This window comes from Camellia sinensis, chromosome 11 (assembly GCF_055761805.1).
Source record: "Camellia sinensis isolate YWXY chromosome 11, ASM5576180v1, whole genome shotgun sequence".
Lineage (NCBI taxonomy): Eukaryota > Viridiplantae > Streptophyta > Magnoliopsida > Ericales > Theaceae > Camellia > Camellia sinensis.
Genome location: NC_138971.1, coordinates 170440297 through 170465673, shown reverse-complemented (window position 1 = coordinate 170465673; position 25377 = coordinate 170440297). Strand labels below are relative to the sequence as shown.

The window sequence follows — 25377 nt, the reverse complement described above, 5'->3', positions numbered from 1 at the left end:
TAGATTTCCACATGTGAGTTTGGCAACAAACCAAATAAACTATTTATTAATTTATTAACTTAATTCTATCACATCAATTTTCTATTTTTTTACCCTTATATTTGTAATAAATAAATAAAAAAATCATATCCAATCCATCAACACAATCTTTGCAAGTGTTGATATGCTTCCTATTCCTTCCTATACATCTATATATTTGTCAAATATTTTAAATTTAAATTGTAATTTAAAATTTGTGTTTGTATAATGAGCCGAACTAAGATTAATAAGACTTATAATTTGTTTGTTTTACGGCATTCCTTCCCGAAAATCACAAAACGACAATAGAAAAGTACAAAACGCGAAGGCGGGAATACAATTCCCAGAACTCGTGGAGGTGGGGACGACGAGGATTGGCACAAATTTCAATTAAACCAAAAACACAAACACAGATCAGTTTCGTTTTCAAAAACACACACAACAAAATCAAACAAACAAAAACCCCACACACACATTCCCATTATTCAACAACTACTCTCTATGTTCCATTTCCATGCCCTGAAAATGGCCTCTCATCATCGCCTCCCCATCTAACAAATCGAACACACATCACACATCTCTCTCTCTCTCTCTCTCTCTCGTTCGTTTTGGGTTTGGTGGATCGATCGACGTAGCTCCAATTATCTCGATCTGTAAGTTCCTAAAGTTTTGGTGTTGTTTTCTCATTTTGATCGGCATTTTGTCTTTACTCGTACCTGAGAAATCTAGGTTTTTTTTTTTTTTTTTTGGATCTGTTAGATTTCCGTTCATTTTGATACGTGTTTTGTTGGAACTATTAGTAAATGTTTTGCTTAATTTTGGTTTTGATATCCCTAAAATTGCAAATGTGCTGTATTCGTGACTGAATTGCTCCTAAATTCATGGATTGTAGTATATTTCTAGTCCTATCATAGTGTAATCTCTGTTGGTGTTCCTTTCTTTATTGCCTATATTGTACAAGACTAGAGCTATATTAGGTTGGTTTAAATGAAGGTGCTTGTTTAGTGGCTTAGGTGATTGGCATGAAGTTTCTATTCAAAATGAACTTTTTTTTTTTTGCATAAAGGAGAGGCTTGTAAACTGGAAGTACTTTTGTGACCTGGAAGTTCCACTTCTGCTTAGTTTTGAAAAATGCTTCCGATTCCACACATAAGAGCAAAGTTCCACAGATAATGGGGTCGACTACAGTGTGAAAGCTGATGCAATGATACTTGGCAATGCAGAATGCCATTAATCAAAAAAAAAAAAAAATTTTAACAAAAGAAGAAAAAAAGAGTCTCATTTGTGTATTTGATCTTTAAACCCCAACAATTTGATAAGCATGGAATTCAATTAACGCATTAAATTTGTAAATACCAATTGTTTGTGGTTGATTAAAACAATTATTTTAGGCAATTCATCTGAAATTAAGCCATACTTACAGGTGGTTTTTACTGACACATTTACTGAATTGTATCAATTCCAGTTTGCATGAAGTGTGGTCCTTCATTTGATGCTTGCAAATTATTTAAAATCATTTAAAAAAACATGTCATAAACTGACTGGCAATTTTTTTTGTGGAATTGTTTCTTTGTAGCACTGTGTTCCGTAATTGATTTGTGAAACCTAGTATCTATCAAGTTCTTGTCATGAATTCACATCTAGAACTAGAAGTATATGCAAGTGAAAATGGGGAAACCAACAGTCTATGTGAAGCTCGTAATGGCGGTGTTGCCGAAGAAACAGAAAATAAGGTCCATGGCGCGTTCCAATTGAAGCAAGGATGTTATGCTGATCTTCCTGCTGCTAAGATTTTGGAATCGATGAAACTGAACAGTTTAGAGGTAACTTCTTGCAATTTTTTCTTATCAAATGCAATTCACCTAATATGTGTTGTTACTTGTACATCTCATGTTGTCACCCATTTAATTTGATGTACCTCAAAAACTTTTTAGCAAATGTTGCTCTAATAACACTTGTTTAGCAATTTTATGTGCAGAACTCTTCAACTCGATCACTTTTCAGTGTTGTGAACAAGGTTCTGGGTGACAACATTGAAAGAAAGACTGGAGATATAACTCAAGTATGACAATTAGACGGTGCATAGATGCTATATCACTAGAGTACACATGTTCATAGCCTTATTTTTTCTTTATTCACTGGACCAAGTTTACATTTATTGAATTTCTAACCAGTGGTTTGTACTGTTTGTTCAGTGCATGGCATTTCTCTTGAAAAAAGTTGTGCAAGAGATTGAGCAGCGGGTTTCAACTCAAGCAGAATATTTAAAAAAGGTAAAAGTACTAGAAAATTATTTCCTTGGGGCATGATTTTGTTTGTTTACTGCTTCTGAATGCTCATTACTAAGTGCCTGCAGCAAAACAATCTCTACAAGGTTCTTGAAGAGAAGTATCAATCAAGAATGAGAGTACTTGAAACCCTTGCAACTGGAACCTATGAAGAAAATGAGGTATTCTGATAAAAATTGTGGATGTTCACATAAGCTTTTACTGGTGCTACTTATTTACGAATTTAATTTTAAATATTTGGCTTTTTTTTGTAGGTTTTTATGAATCAGCTTCTGCAGATAAAGGTGTGATTCTTATCTTTGAGCCGTTATTGGATTGCTAGTCCTTGGTTTGTTTTCTAGTAATGCAAAGTGCACTACTCGGTTGCTATTTTCAGACATGCCTTATCTTCAACAATTGATATCAATCCTTCCTATCCATTTCAACTTCAGAAGAGTTTGGGTTACAGAAAAGTATGATTTCAGCCATGCGTTATCCAAGCAGTCTGGGCCTTCAGAATGTCTGGACTGACCTATTGTATTAATATTTAATAATGGTTCGCACTTCCAAAGGTTTATGGCGTGCTTGAATTCCTCTAGCATCATCTCCTATGATTTGTACGATGTAATAATATCTAGTTTTGACATATTTTGCCTCCAAGGAGACTCTGGTTGCTGGGGTTTCATTTCGTTTAGGTTCAGAATGACTAAAGGTTCAAAGGCACCATAAATGCACAGACTGCACAACATGATGGAGTGGAGTTCAATGTTAGAATCAACGGATTTCCATCATCAAAAAAAATGTGGTCCCTATTCCTCATGAAAGTCTTTAGATGAAAATTTTCCTTGTTAAAATATATTACACCCTCGCAGTCAAAATTCATACCATAAGTATGAATTGAAAGATTCTATTTGTTTTAGAGGGATATTGATAGTTATTTTCTCCAATCTATGCATTGTTTTGTTGTCCTGTAAGTTTGTAACCTTTTTTCAGGCTTCACTGCATTAGCATAACCTTTGTCTTAAAGCTATCCAGTGTTCATTAGTACCCAAAATAAATAAAGAAATAAAGAAAATGAATGAAGAAAGAAAGAAAAAACTACCCATCAATGTCCCTTGCAGTTAATTATGGTTTGCTAGTATTTTTCCTGTTTGAGAATGTTTTATCAACCACTCATCTTTGTGATTGTTCTCAGAAGGCATAATTTTTCATGCAAAAACCTATAGTATTAATTAATGAGCAATCAGGTACCTTAAGCTGTAGAGCTATTGGTGGTAAAAATGTTCCTGTCTGTTGCTTGTGAGATACTGCTTGCATTGCAGCTAATATATTTTTTTTGATTGCTTATTGTAGATTGAAAAGACCGAAATTGAGGAGAATAAAAAAGTTCATGAGCAAGATATACTTAGGCTAACAAAAGAGAAAGATCACAGTGATATTCAAATTTCAGCACTCAAGCAAGAACTGGAATTGGCCAAAAATACATATGAAAAGCGCTGCTTGCAACTTGAAACACAAGCTACAGAAACTAAAATGGAGTTAGAGAAGAAGTTAATGGAACTTGAGTGCCTTTTGACTGATTCTAGGAATAAGGTCAAAGAACTTGAGGTGTTTTCACAATCTAAATCACTAAGATGGAGAAAGAAAAAACACGGCTACAAGAGCATTCTGGATTCTCAGTTTGAATCCCTTCAGGTTTGCATCAACAGTCACTTTTGTAACTTAATACTGCTTCTTTATTTAACTTGAGAATGAAGTTATTGAACTGCTTAGGGATTAAGGGTGACTTCTGAATCCATAAAGCGAGAAGTTTTGAAGACACAAAGGATCTACTCAGAAGAATTTCATCACTTAGGTAGGGGAGAGAGTTTAAGATTGGTTGTCTATTACTAAGGCTTGCGCATTTATTATGGGCACGACATTTGCTCACAATGTAAAACCTTTCACCATGGACAGGGGTGAAACTTAAGGGACTAATAGCTGCAGCTGAGAATTACCATACAGTCCTTGCAGAAAATATGAAGTTGTACAATGAGGTTCAGGACTTGAAAGGTACAATATTGCTTGGTTGTTCCATTCAACATTGATTTTAGCTTATTTATTTTATCTTTCTGTTGCATAGGAAATATTAGAGTTTATTGCCGAATACGGCCTTTCCTTCCTGGACAAAGTAAAAAACGGACGACCATAGAATATATTGGTGAGAACGGGGAATTGGTTGTTGCAAATCCCTTGAAACAAGGGAAAGACAGTCACCGACTATTCAAATTTAACAAGGTGTTTGGTCCAGAAGCTAGTCAAGGTTTTTATTTTAACCCTTAACATGTGTAGTTTGGTGTTATTTCTTCATCTTTGTTTCCAATCTGAGAAAGTTGCTCCTATTTGGTATACAACTTTTACTTACTACTCATATTACCCATATGCTGGCAGAGGAGGTATTTTTAGACACTCAACCATTAATTCGATCTGTTCTTGATGGATATAATGTTTGCATCTTTGCCTATGGTCAAACTGGTTCTGGAAAAACTTATACAATGGTATGTGCCATTTCCTATGATTTATGGAGACAAATACATGTTGATTCAGTATTATATCTTACACTCTTATGTTTTTTATTCTCAGACTGGTCCTAATTTATCATCTAAAGGGGATTGGGGAGTCAATTATCGAGCTTTGAATGATCTTTTCCATATCTCACAAAGTAGAAAAAATTCCATCGCATATGATGTTGGTGTTCAAATGGTTGAGATATATAACGAACAAGTGCGTGATTTACTCTCTAGTGACACTTCTCAGAAAAGATATCCTTTCCATTGTAAATTTTGTCTATATGACATGGCTGAATGCCACTTTTAATCAACTGTGGTCTCTCTCTCTCTCTCTCTCTCTCTCTCTCACACGCGCGCACGCGCACACACACTCTTAAAATACTGGTATTTCCATGAAATCATTTTTACAATGTTTTGTTCTTGTTGCCTTTGCTTTTGGTTTAATGTAAACATTGTTCTTTTCATTCTTTGTTTTGGCATAATAGAACTTTTGTTTCCTTTGACTTGCACACACTTGGGATTTGGAATACTGCCCAACCAAATGGGTTAGCTGTCCCTGATGCTAGCATGCATCCTGTTACATCAACTGCAGATGTCTTGGAATTGATGACTATTGGATTAATGAATAGGTCTGTAGGTGCTACTGCCCTAAATGAAAGAAGCAGCCGATCCCACAGGTTTCTTGCTGATATTAGTTGTTTATTCCCAATTTATAAAAAAAGGTTGTTTTGTTTGTTTCCTACTCTATATACAGCTTTGTTCCTGGACATATTTTTGTTGAAGTTTGTAGAAAATTTAATGTATAAAGAGAAATAGAGAATTGTATTATTGATTGATATTAATGTTATATTGATTGATATGTTGATTGTTCTATATATTACAATGATTCATGATTCCTATATATAGAAGAGGGTGAGTGTGTAGTAGGTAAGGAGTAGGTGAAGTGGAGGTGGTAGTGGTGTAGTGGGTTAGGTTTAGTGGAGTAGGTGAGGTGGTAGTGGTGTAGTGGGTTAGGTTTAGTGGAGTAGGTTTAAGTGGGTGAAGTAGGTGATAGATTTTAACAGCCCCCCGCAAACTCAAGGGGGATAGGAACTAGCCAACTTGAGTTTGGAGAGAGTAACAAAACAAGAAAATAGACGAATACATAAAAGAAAAGAGGATAGGAGACACTGTATGGTCGTGTCAGACCGATGGTGAAGACACTGTATGGTGGTGTCATAACGTTGTAGAGGACACTGTATGGTGGTGTCATAACGTTGTAGAGGACACTGTATGAGGGTGTCATAACGTTGTAGAGGACACTGTATGGTGGTGTCATAACGGTGTAGAGGACACCGGATGGCGGTGTCAGACCGATGTAGAAGACAGTTTATGGGGTCATGTCGGACCATTGTAGCAGACAATGTTGTGACAGTTGTTGTGACAGTTTACGGAGTCTTACTGGACCCTTGTAGAAACTAACCGGAATCAATGTCGGGACAGTTTATAGAGTCTTGTCGGACCCTTGTAGAAACTAACCGGAATCAATGTCGGGACAGTTTACAGAGTCTTGTCGGACCCTTGAAGGAGCTAACCGGAATCAATGTCGGGACAGTTTATAGAGTCTTGTCGGACCCTTAAAAAATACACTGTATGATGGTGTATATAGGCTGCCCAAATATATATATATATGGATATATATAGTGAGCCCTCAAAAGTCGCGCCCTCAAAAGGTGTGCCCAATCTTTCAAAAGGCGTGCCATCAAAAGGCGTGCCCAATCTATAAAAAGGCGTGCCATCAAAAGGCGTGCCCATGTTTTCAAAAGACGTGCCATCAAAAGGCGTGCTCAATCCATAAAAAGGCGTGCCATCAAAAGGTGCGCCAGACATGCGGCGATGCACGTGATCGACAGAACGCGTGTCGGCCTCTTTGTCATGGTCTTTATAAACCGAAGCGGAGGCTGAGGCTTGGAAGCAGAGACAAAAACCTGCTAGAAAAACTCTGAAAAACTCTTCGTTTTCTGAGAGAGATTTCTGAGAGAGATACTCTGTAACACTCTGTTTTCTGAGAGAGATTTCTGAGAGAGATACTCTGTAACACTCTGTTGTCTGAGAGAGATTTCTGAGAGAGATACTCTGTAACACTCTGTTTTCTGAGAGAGATTTCTGAGAGAGACACTCTGTAACATTCTGTTGTCCAGAAAATGGCTTCGTCTTCCCGTGGTCTGCTCACTCTCTTTCCAGACCTTAACGAGTCAACAAGAGAGATAACTGGTGCGGGGGCCAGTGAACTTCAACCAAGCGCCCCAGGGTTTGCTCCGTTGAACTTTCCTATGCGGTCTGTGGAGCAAAAAATGGCAGTGCAAACTGACATTGAAGCCAATCAGTATACTTTGAAGTCCTGTGTGGAGACGATGACGGCAGTCACAAACTTGTCGCACCGGCTGCAGAGTAGGACAAATGAGGTGCAGCATTTAAACGGCCAATTGGCTCTGCTCCAGCGCATGTATAAGGATGCGCGAGCAGAGATAAGTGTGCTGAAGGCGGAAAACAAGGAGCTGAAGCGGAAGGCTACCGTGATGTTCCGATTTGGAGGTCCACCATATGCTGTAGTGGAGGAGCAGGGTGGAGTGAACGTGCTCGGTGGAGTGGGTAGTATGGAGGCAGCGCCGGTAAGGGACACCCAAGAGAAAAGCAAGAAGAAGAGACCTGCAGCAGAGTAGAGAAGAAAAATCCCACTGTGGGTGCGGGTGTGTTGTGATGGTTTGTTTGTTTGTTGGTTTTTTTTTTTTTTTTTTTGGTGTAAAATTGTGATCGGGGTTGATCCCTGAGATGAATAAAATATGATTTGGTGTGCAAAGCTATATGGTATGAAGGGAATTGGAAAAAGATTAAAAAGAATGTGAAAGAAAAATAAAGAAAAAATAATAAAAATATATTTGAAATCAAAAAATGAAAGATGGAGGAAATAAGGAAAGTGGTTTGGAGAAAATAAATAAAAATAAAAATAATGGAGTTGGAAATCAAACGGAGGAGAGATGAAGATTTTTTTTTTTTTTAATATAATATAATAAAAAGAGAGATATATATATATATATATATATATATATATATATAATAAAGAAAGTGGGGAACAAGAGTGTAAAGAAAAGAAAAAGTATAGGTTGCATCGTGGGTCACATGGGTGAGTAAAAGAAAACAATAAAGAAATGAGTGGGTGCCCCCCATGTGCAAGGATAGTGCTGGCACTTCAATAGGTGGTACAGCCTGCTGAGCATCAGCTTTGACAGGAGCTGCCTTTGGACCTTTTCTCTAATAAATGCGTCAAACTGTTGCTGTTGGTGTTATCAAGAATGTGGAGAAGAGGAGGCTTGTCTGATGGCCTCTTGGGCTGTGTAATCATATCGAGGTTGGTGGACCTCTCAATCATGTTGTCACCCTCAAAACCAGAGATGGGGACAAAAGGAATTTTGTCAGGATTGTAACCAACCTTCTTCAGATAGGAAGAGACTTCCTGCACAATTTCATCATACCTTGTTTTTGAGTACTTAGGAGTGGTAGCATCCATCTTGTTACAGCAGCAAATCATCTGCCTCACTCCAAGAGTAAAAGGAAGGAGAGCATGTTCACGGAAGAACTTGGGCTCCTTCTCAATCTCCTTGCCAGATCGACGATCAATCTCAGCAAACTTGACAGCAATGTGGGAGGTGTGGCAGTCAAGAACTGGAGCATACCCATTACCAATCTGACCCGGGTGATTCATAATAATAACCTGGGAGGTGAAATTTGCAGCTTCCTTGGCTGGATCATCCTTTGAGTTGGATGCAACAAAACCACGCTTGAGATCCTTCACTGCAACATTGTAGATGAAGACGACCGAGACGGTGGTGTATGGGAGGACAACAGTGAGGGGAGGGGCAGTGGTGGTGGACTCGAAGAAATTTCAAGGTATGTGTAGAAAATTCTAGCAGATTAAGTTGAGGTCCGGCGGGCGGCCAAGGCGAGGTTGCCGCCCGCCGGTGAAGCGAAAAATACTAAGTGCTTAACCTTGCTCTGATACCATGTAGAAAATTTAATGTATAAAGAGAAATAGAGAATTGTATTATTGATTGATATTAATGTTATATTGATTGATATGTTGATTGTTCTATATATTACAATGATTCATGATTCCTATATATAGAAGAGGGTGAGTGTGTAGTAGGTAAGGAGTAGGTGAAGTGGAGGTGGTAGTGGTGTAGTGGGTTAGGTTTAGTGGAGTAGGTGAGGTGGTAGTGGTGTAGTGGGTTAGGTTTAGTGGAGTAGGTTTAAGTGGGTGAAGTAGGTGATAGATTTTAACAAAGTTTTATGTTGCAGTGTCCTCACTGTTCATGTTCGTGGTGTGGATTTGGAGACTGATGCTGTTTTGCGTGGTAGTCTACACTTGGTAGATCTAGCTGGCAGTGAAAGAGTTGATCGCTCTGAAGCAACAGGGGACAGGCTAAGGGAAGCTCAACATATAAACAAATCGCTATCAGCTCTAGGAGATGTGGTCTTCGCTCTTGCACAAAAGAGCCCTCATGTTCCATACCGAAATAGCAAAATAACTCAAGTCCTTCAAAGTTCTCTGGGTACATCCACGTTCTTTCCCATTTCAAAGCGATCGTTTAATATAAACTACACTGCTTCATGGCATGCTTAGCCATTTTAAGTTTAAAACTGATTATTTTTTTGAGCATTTTCTTTCATGGATTTGCTAATCCTTCTTCATATTTTCTGCGGTGGTTTTACATTATAGGTGGTCAAGCAAAGACCCTCATGTTTGTGCAGCTCAATCCTGATGTTGAGTCCTACTCTGAAACTATAAGTACATTGAAGTTCGCTGAGAGGGTCTCTGGTGTTGAGTTAGGTGCTGCACAGAGCAACAAAGAGGGAAGAGGTGTCAGAGAACTCATGGATCAGGTTCATATTGGTTTCTTTCATGACTCATAATTTTCATTATTGGGACTTCTGCAGTTTACTGTCAGTGTTTATTTGCTAGTGTTTATTCGCTATATTGATTTAATGAGACGAATTTTAATTGTGAAAATAATAAAAAAATTGTAGAATACACTTCAAATTGTTTTTGCCCTTTCCCTGTTTTACTGTGCATTGTGTAAATTTCACTAAATGGTATAGACTCATAGAATTGATAAACGAGGCAAACATGGGGTAATTTACTTCTATTTATCCATCATATTGAGCCAAATTTTTGGGCTTGTTTAGTAATTGAACCGTGCTTGAGCAGACCCTTGCTCGGCTTAAGTAGGCTTGTGAACACAAGGGTGTATATATTTTTTGTTTTCAAGCTCAAGCTCAATTAATTTTCAACGAGCTGAGATCAAACACTCTGCTACTCATCTTGACTTATTTAAAGCCGTACCAGAAGGCCAGCTGATGCGGGCCTGATACAAAGCTTGAGCACTGATGTCTTTTTATTTTTTGAAAAACAAAATCCAGAATGCTTTCCTTCCTTCAGGATCGAACATCAATTGCAACAATTTGGTAAAATGGCTCATTGGGATATATCTGATTACAAACTCAAGAACATATGTTAAATTTTTGTGAAGCTGATTTCTTTTTTTGAAGCCAATTTGAATTTCTCTGATTTTCTGTTGACTTTGCAGGTGGCTTCGCTAAAGGATGCAGTTGCTAAGAAAGATGAAGAGATTGGAAAGTTGCGGCTGGTTAAAACTAGTGTAAATGATGAGAGACAAGGTATGAGCTCACCACGGCATGGGTCTTCCTCTCCAAGAAGACATTCCATAGGGTCTCCACGGCAAAGCCGAGCACTGTCAGGGGGGAAAAGATCTGGACTTGCTGAGAAAGCAGTTTCTGATAGAGACAATAGCTCAGAGTACAGTGATAAGCATTCTGAAGCTGGTTCTCAGCAGTCAACGGATGATTTTAGACACCATAACGAATTGTTTCAACAATCAAGACTTGCTGTAGCTGATGGAGGTCAAAATCCCACAGAAGACATTGAATCAAGGCTTGCTTTAGTAGATGGAAGTCAAAATCTTACGGAAGACATTGAACTTCTGGGATTTGGGGATGCAGATCATGAGGAGAGATTAAGTGACATATCTGATGGTGAACTTTCAATGGGAACAGAAACTGATGGTTCGTTGAATAGTATTGTGGAGTTCACTCTTTTCCCTGAAACTGCAAAACTACGAATAGATAGCGCAGAAAAGTGAGTAGTTTTCATCCTCAAGTGTTCAAGTGCTAGTGAATTCTTCTGCCTTCTTAATTTTTATTGGTTTGGAATTTTATCTCTTGCATACACACTAAATATTTCTCGTCTCATTCACATTTTAAAATGTCTACTGGAATTTTGCTCGTAAGTATTATTGTATTTTGCCTTTTCTTTTGTTCATTACTTATGTTTATTGGACAGGTTTGGGATTGATATCATATTTCTTGTTATCCACAACGGAAAAACCAGCATAATTCCTTTTCTAATGTTCTTTAATACAGCTTTCCTGTACTATTTGGTGTTGTGGCTTGGGCCACGTGGACTCTTCTAAATTTGTGAAGTATCCATGTTAGACACTCATTCTAGTTGAGTTTATGATAGTATGATTAAGATTTTCATCTTATGAATAAAATGCTATATTTAGTTCATAATCATCACTTTTGACCTAAAAAATAAAAAAACATTAAAGACATGTGAAATCTAATTGTGTCTTGGTGTCCTTGGACATGAGAATTACAAGAATCCAACACTTGGACACAATCTGCACCGACACCTATATAATTGAGCTTGATTGGTTGCAGATTACACTTTTATTTTGATTCTCTGCATTTTTGTGTTTGCTTGCAATTGGGAATATCAGAACTTTTACTTGGCTACGCAACATAGTAAACAACCATGATTAGACCATGTAATTCTGTTTCTATCATGGTGGATTGCAGGCCCAGTGTGCCAGCTAAACTTCCTAGACCTCCACAAAAGCAGGGACATAAAGGATCCTCTCGGTTGTCATTGACTAGTGGCTTTTCAAAAGTTTCATCAAGTATGTAACATCTTTTCTTTAATGCAAAACTTATTTTTGTTCCCAGAAGTACTTATATATATTTCATTTCCTTTCTGTTTTCTTTGATTCTCAATTCGATTCCCCTTTTGTTTATCTACTTTTTTTCCTGGAAACGATTTCTAAAACAACTTTATTGATAGACCCTTTCAGAACCATTCAATTATTTTTCTGTCTCCTGTTGCTGGATCTCTATGCTTAATTTTACAAAAAATACGAGTTTTTGAGTCTTTTAACTGTTTTCTTGGGGGATCAACAGAACAATTTCCTCATTACTCTCTTAACTGTAAGATCAATTAATTTAATCAAGAGTATATTTATTTTTCGCTTCTCAGGCTCAAAGAAAACAAGTGCTGGCAGCTCCTCTTCAACCAAGACCGGCAAACGATGGCAGTAAATAAGAAGACTACTTAGGCGACGGAAGAACTCTTGCAAACCTTCTTGTTTGTAACCATTTGCTCTACCATTCCTCACATCTTTAACCCATTCACAGGCCTCCATTACACAAAATACTTGTACAGCCATCGATGATATGATCATAATGTAACTTCTGTAGGGTGAGATTCATTATCATGTCCATCTTCGTATATTAAGTTGTTAAGGGTTTGTGTTGGTGATTGTAAAGATTCTAGGTTTCATTTCCTTTTTCTAACGCGATCAACGAACTTACTATGATGTGGTACTTGACTTGAAAGCTAGTAACGTGTGACATAGCAGGAAGTGTAGTTGGCTATGGATAGTGAGATGTATGTTACTTAAAACAATGTGTTCAATAGATATAGATTTAGTTTTCTAAGTAATTTTTTAATAATTTTTTGGTATGTAGTATTGTTGAGAATATGTCATGCAAGTGTCCACGATTATGCCATTACAATTGAGAATGATTTGTATACTCCATTTACGCTCTTTTTTGTTTTGGCAAAAAATATTTTTTACAAAATATATATATTTTTGTGTTTTTTGATGGTTGATCGGATGGAAAATTGAAGTGAACGGAAAACAAATATAATTAATTAAGTAAAAATATTTTTAATTTTTGAAAAGTAAAACCAAATCAAATTAAAATTTTATCAATGGTAACACGACCACATTAGGGGAATTATAATTTCAAAATTAAAAGGAATTCTCTCCAACGAGGCATTTTAGGTATTGTTGGGGTTGGTGGGCTTATTGAAGATCCACTATAGTGATTTGAGTATTTCAACTTGTTGAGCCCATTGAATAAATTATCTATCTAAAAATTAGATTTATTACATTTAAAAAATAGATAATCTATGTGATTTTAAGAATAAATTATTTATTTTTTAAAGACAAATATAATTCGATCATATTTCTACTAATGTCTAATAATTTTAATTTTTTTGTATGAACACTTTATTCAAAGTGCTCTGTAAGATGAATAATCCATTGGTTAACAAAATTATGATTATGCAAAAACTCAAGTTATGGGTAACTTTGTAAACTTGATTCTAGTACCCATCTAGAGAAATGAAAAAACATAAAATAAATATATAAAATAAATTTTTATATTAAGTATATATAATTAAAATTACAAAGCTCCTGTATCGTCTGGGTGGTGTAGTCGGTTATCACGCTAGTCTCACACACTAGAGGTCCCCGGTTCGAACCCGGGCTCAGACATTAGTTAAACCTTGTCTGGTTTCATTCTCTAATTTTTTATTTTTTTTTATAAAAAAAGTATAAATTAATTTGACAAAAATAAATATCAAAAAAATATTTTTAAAAATTTAAACTTTTATTTTTTCTCTCCAAATAAGTGCTTTTTGATTAATAAGTGCTTTTTGATTTTTTCATAAAATTAATTTCTAATATTTTTTTAAGAAAAAATTGAAATAAATTTTTGAAATCCAAACCAAATATGAGTTTTTGGGTAGTCCATTATTTTTAATTTATATGTATTATATTCAACATAGTAATAAAATATTAATATTTGTTAATGTTTCTATCTTCTTTTCTTTTTTATTTTATTTTATTGTGATTAGCATTTTTAACATTGTTAAAAATTTATATGTAATCCTCTTGGGCCATGTTTGTTTGGGCGGACTGGATTAACATTCCCATGACTAATAGTCCTAGGACTATTAATCCGTTGGATTATGTATCCGATCTTAACTAATAGTCAAGCTTAAAATAATTAATCCCTACTTTAATTGTTTAACCAAACATCGGATTAATAATTTTATTGGACTATTAGTCCAATCCCAAGTTCATGTCCACCCAAACAAACATGACCTTGGTCTCTTATTTAATAGGTCAAAGTTTTGAGGATAGTCTGAAGGAGAACAATGAATGTTTTAACTATTAATCTATTCATTACTATGATTATAATTCATTAAATTTTATTATAATATCGTATATAAATAATAAAATATAAAAACAAAATATTATTAATTAACTCTTGAAATTCGAATTAGTTATTTTGGTTTGGCTTCTTCTTTCTCGTCTTCTTGATTTGGTAATATCTCAGAAGAGATAATTATAGAGAAAAATTAAAACTGTTTCATAAATACCAACTTTCTTGAGTGCAATTTGTAACAATTAAAATCATTAACATACTATTTTTTTCCTTTTTGTCTTTTTACTAGCAATGCAATTATATTAGTTCAACGGAAAACTTACATGGTAAAATTCAGAATGTATAATATTAGTGTTTTCAGTCAATCAAACAATTCGGAAGACAATAGTATATTTTTTGAATAGAATAAAATTATATTGAAAAGAAAAATTCAGCACAAATTAAAGATCGAAAACAAATCCATCCCACTACACAAAACAAAAACTAATGTGCTTAAGTTCATGCCCTGTGCATACTTTCTTCTACTCCTTAAAAAAAATAAAAAAATAAAGAAATAAAAATAAAAACAAAAACAAAAACAGAAAACTAGAACTGTGTCTTTAGATCATATACTTCCTATGGTATTCACATTCTTGCATTAACACCAACTTTTTTTTGTCAAACTTGACACCCTTTTGAGCCAAAACCTTAATTCAAAAACCTAACACCCTCCGAGCAAGAACACGAAAACCGAACCTTGAATTGCTAGCATCCCAAAAAAGTCCGATTTCATCTCCATCCCTCAACTCCCTCCTCCTCACGAACCGAGTCACCCAATTATCCACCAACACAAAGCTCTTACTCGTGTGCCATTTTTTAAACACCAATTCATGTTCAGAACCCGTGTCGTAATCCCAAACCACCACCCTCTCACAGGCGCATGTTGTTAACATGCTCCACCCTCTCTCCACCCCACACCGCCATTATATGCTTGTCCACTGCTCCCGCAGGCAACAAGAGCCGACAAAGATGTTCATTCACATCGCTTGATGTTAGGGTTTTCTTGATCTTCCATGGATCCTCAAAGAGCTTGAGCTTCGTCGACACCCCCAAATCCATCTCTTCTCTGCACTCCCCGTGAGTGTAGAACCGGAAGCTTCTGATTCTATCTTCAATCCTCTTTCTTTCAAGTTCTTGCTTGATCAACAAGTAATTGTCAGTTGTTTTCTTGGATGGAAAAAAAGATTGAAAACCCTCTTCTCTTTCAGAAATCTTCCTCTTCTTCATGATCGGAGACATCATTACTTCATACAGCTTCGAGTTCTTCATATCACATTTATCGTTATTGATCCCAACAGATAACCCGAAAACCCAAATTTCTTCCTTTTTTCTTTGATCTTCTTGGGGGACTTGGTTGTTGTTTTTGATGATGATGGTAATGGGGTTTGAGGGATTCATGGTTGAAGTTGAAGCCACTGGCTCGGAAACCGGAGAATGAGTGTTCGAAGGAGATGGGTTTGTTTCCATTGATGATTTTGTAGAAGAGAGTGAAGGTTTTAGAAAGATGAATAGGGTTTACGGGGGTTGCTATGTTTATATACATGTACAAATAATGCTAAATATGCTGAATCACATTCATAATAGGAAAGTGAGATCAAAATGGTTTCCTAAATCAAATCCTTGTAACATTGGGACATTTAATTTTTGTTACAACTCACGCGTGTTCATAAATTGTAAACTTTTTTTTTCTTGTTTAATGGATTTGGTGCTTGTTAAGTGAGGTTCAATTTAGGCTCACCAATAAAATTTGTACAGTTCATTCTATAAGATTTATTAAGATACCATAAACTAAATATCATTAATCACATAATTAAATTATATTTGTTTTAAAAATGATAAATTACAAATATACCTTTTAGATTTACTTAAAATATAGATTGTTCTCTGTAATTGTGAAAATTATAAAAACCCTTCTATCAAAATTTGTCATTTAATAGACAACAATAAAACTGTTTATTGAAGTATATTGATGATATCATTAAAAATTATTAATTAACTTAATGATTAATTAATGAAAGGAGCTATTTATTATGCAATTATAAAATTTAAAAGGTGAGATGCAATATTTATGACTGTAAGGGGCAATTAGTATTTTAAGTAAATTTTATGAAGTGTATTTATAATTTATTTTTAAAAAAATTAGATCACAAATGTGATATTGGATTTTGGGTGATTTTGATTATAGACTTTGGGGTAAATTATGCAAATAGTCTCTGTAATTTACACGATGTGTCAATTTGGTCATATTGTTTCAATTTGCTCTATTTTGCGCCTTAATTTAACAGATTGTGTCATTTTAGTTCAATAAATAACGGTTGTTAAGTTTGGTGGATGGAAAGTCTACACAATGTGCCAATTTGGTCCCCATAATTTACACAATGTATCAATTTGGTCTCTGTTATTTTAATTTGTTTGATTTTGACAAAGATTAAATTAAAAAATTGTGTAAACTATAAGAACCAAATTGACACATAGTTTGACTTTTTATTCACCAAACTTAACAACCGTTTTCTATTAGACTAAAGTAACACAATTTGTCAAATTAAGAGGTAAAATCGAGCAAATTAAAACAATAAGAATCAAATTGACATATCGTATAAACTACAGAAACTATTTATATAATTTACTCTAAAATTTTTTATTTTTTTAAGATAAATATGATTTGACTGCTTGGTTGTAAGTTTTTTTCATATGAATAACCTAGTTGATAATAATTCAAATTAGTGGGCTCTACCAAAGATTATGGACTGTTGTACCTTGGCCACTCTAGGCAACCCAACCCAAAACCTTTAAATAACCTCACAAATGAGACTGTAAAAATGGCCCGTTATCCTGGGCCGAACCCAACCTCGTACCATTGATAGGCTGGGCCTATTATTTCAAAACCATTTTTAGCCTAATACCGGCCCATAATCCAACCCTAAAACCAGCCCAAGACAAAAAAATACTCAACATGTTAATGCCAAAAATGTCCTTTCAACATAAGGCCATCCCTAGGAAAGTTCGCCAACCTAAGCCCAAAATAATCTCCTACCACGCACAAACAACAAGAGAGTTACAACAGCAATCAAATCCACTCAAACCAAGAAGATCATCTTAGTCAAAAGCATCAACCAATCACCACAGAGCCCTTGATTCAAAACAATTCTCCTATTCACACAAAAATTTAATTACATAATCGATCTTCTCTCCGTCATATGGGTGTAGGACCGTCTCCTATGAGTTGATCATTAATGATTTTCGTATTCTTAAATTTTTTTTAATGCATGAAGATTCCCTCTAATCGGTAATCAAAATTGAAAGATGTCATTTGAATTTTTAACACTCTTCCCTGATCATATTTTAATGATTTGAATTATTTATTTTATTAAATATTTTATATATTTTATTTATTAAAAAATTAAAGTGATCCGTAATCATAATCTATTCAAATTATTGAATTTGTTATCCCATTTTTTGAAAATAAATACATAAAGTAAATATATTTTAATTATGGGGGATGCACCAATAAATCCCAAATTAATAACTTATGCACTGTTTAGTCCTAAAAATTTTCTTATAGACTGAAAGGTCCCATTACAATGTTAATAACATCAGATACAATGTTAATAACATCAGAGTCATGTTACAAACATTGGATTTCAAACATCTAATGTTCATCAAATTTCAATAATGTTTGAAAATATAGGATGAAAAACATCTAATGTTCATCAGATTTCAATAAATTTTGAAATTATAGAATGAAACATCAGATCATTTACATCATTCACATCATGTTGATGTAAAAATGGGACTAAATGGAGCATAAGAAAACTTTTACGACTAAATGGTTCAACGTTTAAAAAACTAGGACTTATGGGTAAATTTTCCTTTAATTTATTGAATAAATTTAATTTTTTCTATGAATAAAATATACGAAATATTTAACAAAAATAAAATATTCAAATTATTAAAATAACATCTTACAACTCTAAACAGCAGCCTTCCGTCCAAATCTATTACCTTTATGGATTAAGATAGGACCACATGATCAACTTTGGTCATGTGGGGTTAAAATTGCATACAGTAGGGTCCGTAACACCAGAATTTTCCCGGCAATTTCCAACTAAGAAAAAGAACACTAATGGCTCATGTTAGCACCAACACAGTGATACCTGTCAAATTCCATATAGAATCAGTATATATATATATATAAACCCCTGTCGTTGTACCCAGCAATTTGAATTTATGCCTTCACAACTGCTTAAACCTCACCATCTTATTAAACCCCTCATTTTCCCGGGAAAACGCAGGAAAAAGTCCAGATTTTCTCGGGAAAATGAATCGGAGACTCCTGGAGATGGTGCTTCCGGCTCGAGAACAGTTAAATCTATCAAGGTTTAGTTTCTCCATAACTCGAACTTATCGTAGAATATGTCTTTTGTATGTGATATTTTGTTGGTGTTCTGTTTGGTTGCTGAGAAAGCTAAGGAAAAGAATGGAACATTATTAATAATGAAAATTTTAAGATTCAATTGCTTTTCCTACCTTTTCTGAGCAACCAAATCGAAACCTTTTCAGTTGCTTTATTCGTTGACAATTTGTACTCACTTGAATCGCAAAGCAATTTCAATTTGTAATCACACATTATACATATATATATATATATATATATGTAATTATGTAGGTGATAATGGTATTTGGACTCACCTTTGCTTTGGGGCTTTTGATTTAGGAGAAATGTTAGAGATCCCTAAAACATGACCCCCAAAATTCAATAACTGACAGTGAGTAATCCACATCATTGTGTGTAAATTTAGGGGGTCATATTTTAGGAGTCTCAAGCTTTTTCCTTGATTGAGTGTGGAGTAGGAGCTGATTTTTGGGGTTTTTCTGTTCACATCAGGGGTCCTGCTATGCTAATCAGCTTGCTGTATCTCAGTAGACCAAAGGGGGCTGAATCTGGATAACATAAGAGATAATTTTTTGTCTGGTAAATGGGTTTGTTGCATTTTTTGTTTGTTTGTTGGTAATGCTTGGTTTTGATTCCTGTGAAATTGTATAAAAAAGAAAAAAAGAAAAAAAGAAGAGGTTTTAAATCTCAAGCATAGGATTGTTCATTATTTAGTAGTAATGAAATGAAAACATAAATCTCTAGGTTGAGCCCTGATTGTGTCTACATGTGTATTTAATGATTCTGCAATATTTTAGTGCAATTCAAATATAGGAGTGTTCAATACTTATCTCATAGAGTCATGGGATTCTGAATTCAACCATGTTTTGAACATAGCACCCACCCACTCCCACCTCCACTTTATCTGACTTGAAATCTTGATTTTTAAATATTTTTATCAGTGGGATATTTCCAGGATGGAAAAATATTTACAAGTAGCCCAATCCTAGATTTTGTCATCTTTTGGAATTGTTAGTTGATTGCATTATTCTTAGTACATGAATTGTGGCATTAATCAAATTTGTTTAGCCTTCAGCTCCAGAGATTTGAACTAGTGATTTTTTAACTATCATGTTTAGTAATATACCTGCTGATTCATTTTGCAGTTACGTTTCCATCTACAATCATCTTTTTCAAGGAAATTCTTGAAATATTTTAGAAGAATGACCAGGCGTAGTCAACCTCCAAGAAGCAATAAACCTTCAATAAAATATGGGTGTAGCCCACTGGAGGGGGCTTCCTTTGAGCTTACTGATTTTGATGACGGAAATTTTGCCCCCACCTCGTCTGGTAATGGTAAGCAAAATAGCAGAAAATCTGAACCAAAGTCTTCTGAGATACTAAGCACGGCTGAACTCATCTCAGCAGTTGGCCAGATATGGAATTGTGCAAGTCGTTCCCTGGATTTTTTCCAACCTAAATCAAATTTGAGACACAATGATGGTGATTTTCAGGAAGAGAATGTATTTCGTTATTCAGGTGGGAAAGGAAATGGCTGGTCATCTACCTCATCTGAGGAGGGTCAACATTTCCCAGTTAATTTGATGACTACTGGCCATTCTTCTCCACCCATGGTACAGGAAAACTTAGAGTGTCTAAAAGTATCTAAGAAGATATCATTTTTTGAACCTCATAATGGAAATTATACGCATTCTCTTCTAAGGAAATTCATGCAGGGTGGTTCCAACATCCCTAATGAGCCTTGGAAGGAGAAGAGTTCTGCAGCAGTGGGAGTTTTCTATGATTTGAGAAATATGTATGGATGGATGACTGAAATATCACTTTCTGGATTAAAACATCAGGTAAACTCTACCCAGATCAAGAGCAAGAAAACTGGTGACTGCTGCCTTTCTGGATATGTTAGTCCTACAAGTTGCTGTAATGTAGGTGATACAGGCAGTCCTGCCAATAACCCTACCATCAAAAGTGCTGACTGCCATGCTCAATTAACCAAATGTGAGGATTCATCATCAGGTCAAAGCACGTGTGTGGCAAAGGCACCTATTACATCTCTTTGCTCCGATTATTTCCCCGAGCCTCCCCAAAGTACAGAAGCAAATGGTAGTGTTTTGAGGACCCCAATTTTGGGACTTCATGCTTTAGATGATCATGCTTACAAAGAATGCCAACACAAAAATGAGGATGCTCACCTGCATGAGAGCAAAAAGAATCAACAGAGTGAGTTCATTATGACAGACAAATCTAAAATAGAGATTAGCTCACCAACAAATAATAAACTTCATTATGGACTTGCAAAGCAAGAGCATGCTTTTGCTGGAGCATTGGCTGGTGTATTTGTTAGTCTTTGTCTACATCCAATGGACACGATAAAAACTGTCATTCAGTCTTGCCACGCTGATCAGAGATCCTTCCACTACATTGGCAGATCAATCATTTCTGAAAGAGGTAAGTTGGTTTAGGGGAAATGCAGAAGATTATGGTTGGTAGAAGTGCCTGATCTTGTTTTTTCTTTGACTAAAAAGTGCTCTATGACTTGAATAACTTGGTGTTAATTTTGTTGCAGGAGTAAAAGGACTTTATCGTGGAATTGCTAGCAACATTGCTTGTTCAGCACCAATTTCTGCAGTTTACACCTTCACATATGAATCAGCAAAAGGAGCTTTCCTTCCTTTTTTTCCAAAGGTGAAATTGTTTTGCTATTTTTTGTGCAACTTTATTTTTCTCCTTTCTTTTGAGATGTTTCTCTCTCTCTCTCTCTCTCTCTCTCGGTATGTTTTTGCCCCAAAGTTTACTTTACTGTATGCACAATTGGTTTTAAATTTGATGCTTAATTTGTTCCAGAAATCTCACACTCATTTCTTTGGTGCAGGAGTATCGGTCAATTGCCCATTGCATGGCAGGTGGTTGTGCTAGTGTTGCGACCTCTTTTATTTTCACTCCCAGTGAGCGCGTAAAGCAGCAGATGCAAGTTGGTTCGCACTATCAAAACTGTTGGTATTTCTCTAACATCCTGGTGGTGTCTTTACCAATATTACAAGCTTAATATTGACCACTCTAAGAAAGGCATTATGTTTGGTTTCATGTTTGTGTAATTGTATCGGATAATTGATGCTCAATGCTATATTACATTGACCTTGAGCATTGTAAAGTTCAAACTTCAAACTAGAAGCCCAGTGCTTAGTGATATATCTAAGTGCATCAACAAAGGTGATCAATAGTGCACACTTGCAAGATTCCTTTGAAATCTGATACTTGTATGCATCCGTTCATGGATTGTCTCTGTAATAAGTTTTCATTGTATAATTCGATGAGATAATGTGGTGCATGGATTCAATCTGTTCATACCGTGGACTTGTAATTCTATTGTTGAAAGTCTGAAATTATGTGCCTTACATTATATTTTGAAAAAATTTCTCTGTGCTTTGCATTTCACATTGAAGTTATAATATAGAATGTTCTTGTCGCCTTTACACAAGCCGCACCACTGACTTTAGTTCATCTGCAATTCTTCCATTGAGATTTATGTTTCATTTGTGGATCTTTGCAGGAATGCATTGGTTGGGATCATCAAAAAGGGTGGTTTGCCTTCATTGTATGCTGGATGGGGAGCGGTACTCTGCAGGAATGTTCCACACTCTGTCATCAAGGTGAGGTCGAGATTTATGAAATCATGGTCATTACATCAGACTAGCTTGTGTCTGCCATTCTCTCTCTCTCTCTCTCTCTCTCAAGCCTGTCTTTTACTAATACTTGGGTACTTCTTTACAACATATTTTTAGGTTATTTTTTCAAGTATTTTTTTTCCAACATATGCAGTTCTACACATATGAAAGCTTGAAGCAATTAATGTTATCATCTCAGGAATCAAATGCTCAACCTAACACATTACAGACGGTTTGTTTGTCCACTTTCTGTCCACTCTGATGATTTCATCCTATTTTACAATAGTGTTAGGCTTTTAGGTAACTGGTTATATTATCATATTGCTTTAACTGTCTATGACTGGTGATGCTGCTTATGATGAGCAGTATCATTACATTAAACACTGAATCGACTCAGGCATCTCTTGACGCTTAGAGCTGTCTTATTCCACTGTATTTACAGAATTAGCCAAGATAATTGCTTCCTATTCTTACAGCTGATTTGTGGGGGGTTAGCTGGATCCACAGCTGCTCTATTTACAACTCCTTTTGATGTGGTGAAGACAAGACTACAGACACGGGTTTGTTTTATCTTGCAATTGAGTTACTTTTTAAGCCTTTCTTTGTAATGCAAGTAGGTTATTTCACATGCCAAATGCACCTATGGGCTGTTTTAGTTAAAGAGCAATTGGTGTATGATCTCTACTTACAAGAAAGGCATATATATATATATATATGAAAGCTGATTGCCAGATTTCATGCCTATTAACACATCACATGGGTCAGAATGCTTCTGATGATAAGAATGTTTTGCAGATTCCTGGATCTATTCACCAGTATGATGGCGTGTTTAATACCCTTAAAGAAATAGCCATGCATGAAGGTTTGAAGGGTCTATACAGGTAAGTTTGCAGAGGGGTGGTGGGGTGGTGGTGTATTGCCAAGAGTTCCCATCACGTCTTTATGATTATCTCCCATAGTTCATTTTTGTGAAAGAATATCTGAATGCATTGGGCCGATAGAACATTTTCCAAAACTTTTCCATACTTGTTAATTGAGTGCAGGAAGCACATTCTGGTTTATGATGAACCATTCCATGTGTGATTTTTGTAGCATGAGTCATTCACCTTAACTGAACGAAATAATTGGGAACCATAACATTCTCTTAACAAAATCCAAACAACACTTTTTGGTGTATCCTCCCTTAGTTGCCTATAATTGCAGTTTATATATGTATACCGCAAAAGGAATGAAGCATCAGTACTCTACTACTACTAGAATGCCAAAAACAAATAAGCAGAAATATACTTCAAGTAGCTTTCCTGAGCACAATATCAAAGTTTATTACTTGTTGATCTTCTGATACTGTGTTTCTGTAAAAATTATGTTTGGTCAGGGGCTTGGTTCCGAGATTGGTTATGTATATTTCTCAAGGAGCAATCTTCTTTGCTTCATATGAATCTTTCAAGAGGTTATTTTCTTTGGAGGTCCCACAACTTTATGCTCAATCAGCTTTGGAGGTCCCCCAACTTTATGCTAAAACAGTCAAGTCTACACAAAACATGGAAGATGAGGCTCCATAGTTCCATCTGTAGTTTAGCTGAGAGCAATTACTGAAAGAGTTTTGTGTTGACGACCTGGGCATAAAGGATTCGACCTAATTGTTCAACTTCTTAGGGAGAGCTTATCTGGGTACTGTTGATTAGCTATATAAATGCAGATCACCTGATTTAGACAAGCCTGAAACTCTGAACTCCAAACCAGTTTATCGTTAATTTGGCTTCATTATCTACGGAAAATGTGAATTACACTGTAAGGATTGCATCAGTGGCAGCTTGTATGCACTCAGAAGAACTCGGGGATGTATCAAAGAAAACCAGTAACAAGGAAGCTGCATTGAAAGAGATATGTGATCCAAGGTAAAGCGACTAAGGTTGAAGAATGTTGTAAACTGGATCATATTACCATCCTCGCCTGTGACAGTTTGACCCATGATAGATCATTTGAAGTTGGAATGGTTGACTGTATGTTCTTTATTTCACAATGTTGTCTGAGTTTTGTTGATTCAAGTAGGTTGTCTTTTAGAGCTAGGTTGGCTTAGAAGAGTCTTGTGACTTGTGAAGAGCGGCCATGTCGCTTTCTTTGGCTATTTGTACTACATTCGTTTTTACATAATTCAACCACCATTTGTTTAATATGAATTGATCTTTAGCAAAATTTGATCGACTATTTTGTAAAGAGAAAGGTAAACTGTTTTCGCTGAATTTCTTTAAGATATTGAAGTGAGACCTAAATCTGTATGGTGTATATTTACTACGTGTTCTCTTCTTGCGGCCATATTGTTCTCTTCCTTGGTTCTTGGTTACAAATTATGAAAAAAACATGAATTATCACATTTCTTGTCCGATCCAGTCCACTGATCCTACATTTATTCATAAACGAGATGGCTCTGTGGAGATTTCTTTCAAGAAAGAATATGCAACCGCTTTTGTTTTTACCGACCAACATTTGATATCTTGTGTAACCAAGAATCTCTTGCAAAATGCACCCATTTAGGCTGTCACAAAAGGGTTAATACTATTATTGCAACAATTCACATTATGAGAAGAACAAACATATTTCTGTCTTTGATACTGTTAAATTTCACAGAACAAGAAGAAGATTAAACCATTTTCCATTATAGAGAAAAATGTTGAATCTTAGAAAATCGCACACACTTAGTTCTCATCTGAGAGTTAACATAACAGAAAAACTATTCATAGAATTCTTTTTTGGCAAAGAAACCAGAATTTAAAGATCATAAACGGTTAGATTAGCAAACAATCTAATTCCAAAATTTTAACCAACAAAAAAAAACACTAATATCTACAAAAGAGATTGACCAAACAATATACAAAGAAAATCCACCAACCAACACAACCAAAACAACTGATATCTAAAATTTGTCCAAGCGCTCTTCATCACATGTGGCGTTTTGATGATATAAATTGTTTAATTTATAAATCCTTTTGTATATATTATTAAAAAAATTAGATTAATTTAATAATCGTAATATATTTAATTTATTACGTCTGTCACAAAAAAAAAAAAAAAAAAATCTACGATCTATTTTGAAAAAT

The 25377-nt window shown here is 35.4% G+C and overlaps 2 protein-coding genes and 1 non-coding gene across 5 annotated transcripts; all 3 read left to right on the top strand.

Moving 5' to 3' along the window:
- The first annotated feature begins 258 nt into the window (after window positions 1-258).
- On the top strand, window positions 259-12664 carry LOC114257365 (kinesin-like protein KIN-14J). Its single transcript, XM_082896120.1, has 18 exons — window positions 259-671; window positions 1595-1841; window positions 1997-2080; window positions 2214-2291; window positions 2375-2467; window positions 2561-2590; window positions 3639-3980; window positions 4059-4140; window positions 4242-4337; window positions 4408-4587; window positions 4716-4822; window positions 4908-5087; window positions 5348-5511; window positions 9170-9423; window positions 9591-9754; window positions 10459-11027; window positions 11750-11850; window positions 12204-12664. Exons 2-18 carry the CDS (start codon window positions 1647-1649, stop codon window positions 12263-12265), a joined length of 2781 nt encoding a protein of 926 aa, XP_082752246.1. The 5' UTR covers window positions 259-671; window positions 1595-1646; the 3' UTR covers window positions 12266-12664.
- Window positions 12665-13435: 771 nt separating this feature from the next.
- On the top strand, window positions 13436-13509 carry TRNAV-CAC (transfer RNA valine (anticodon CAC)). The gene has a single exon. It is a non-coding gene; the product is annotated as a tRNA-Val (tRNA).
- A 4861-nt stretch (window positions 13510-18370) lies between these two features.
- Window positions 18371-24475, top strand: LOC114257364 (Mitochondrial substrate carrier family protein). 3 transcript variants are annotated; one of them, XM_082896119.1, is made up of 10 exons: window positions 18426-18601; window positions 19110-19196; window positions 19763-21062; window positions 21181-21299; window positions 21487-21611; window positions 22165-22264; window positions 22434-22511; window positions 22756-22839; window positions 23075-23160; window positions 23655-24475. In XM_082896119.1, the coding sequence occupies exons 3-10, from the start codon at window positions 19820-19822 to the stop codon at window positions 23839-23841; spliced, it is 2022 nt and encodes a 673-aa protein (XP_082752245.1). In that variant the 5' UTR covers window positions 18426-18601; window positions 19110-19196; window positions 19763-19819; the 3' UTR covers window positions 23842-24475. The 3 variants fall into 3 exon arrangements, 2 of the variants coding, with proteins under 2 accessions (XP_082752244.1, XP_082752245.1); XR_014344947.1 differs by lacking the exon at window positions 19110-19196 and having other exon boundaries at window positions 18371-18601; window positions 22722-22839; XM_082896118.1 differs by lacking the exon at window positions 19110-19196 and having other exon boundaries at window positions 18371-18601.
- Window positions 24476-25377: the final 902 nt, after the last annotated feature.

What these genes read in the sequence shown, in the direction of transcription:
- LOC114257365 (XM_082896120.1), top strand. Translation starts at nt 1,647, where the DNA reads ATGAATTCACATCTAGAACTAGAAGTATATGCAAGTGAAAATGGGGAA. An exon ending in TGAGGTTCAGGACTTGAAAG is followed by an intron (nt 4,338 to 4,407) that starts GTACAATATTGC and finishes TCTGTTGCATAG; the next exon opens with GAAATATTAGAGTTTATTGC. An exon ending in CTTTTCAAAAGTTTCATCAA is followed by an intron (nt 11,851 to 12,203) that starts GTATGTAACATC and finishes TTCGCTTCTCAG; the next exon opens with GCTCAAAGAAAACAAGTGCT.
- LOC114257364 (XM_082896118.1), top strand. Translation starts at nt 18,452, where the DNA reads ATGCCTTCACAACTGCTTAAACCTCACCATCTTATTAAACCCCTCATT. An exon ending in TCCTTCCTTTTTTTCCAAAG is followed by an intron (nt 21,300 to 21,486) that starts GTGAAATTGTTT and finishes TCTTTGGTGCAG; the next exon opens with GAGTATCGGTCAATTGCCCA. An exon ending in TTCCACACTCTGTCATCAAG is followed by an intron (nt 22,265 to 22,433) that starts GTGAGGTCGAGA and finishes CAACATATGCAG; the next exon opens with TTCTACACATATGAAAGCTT.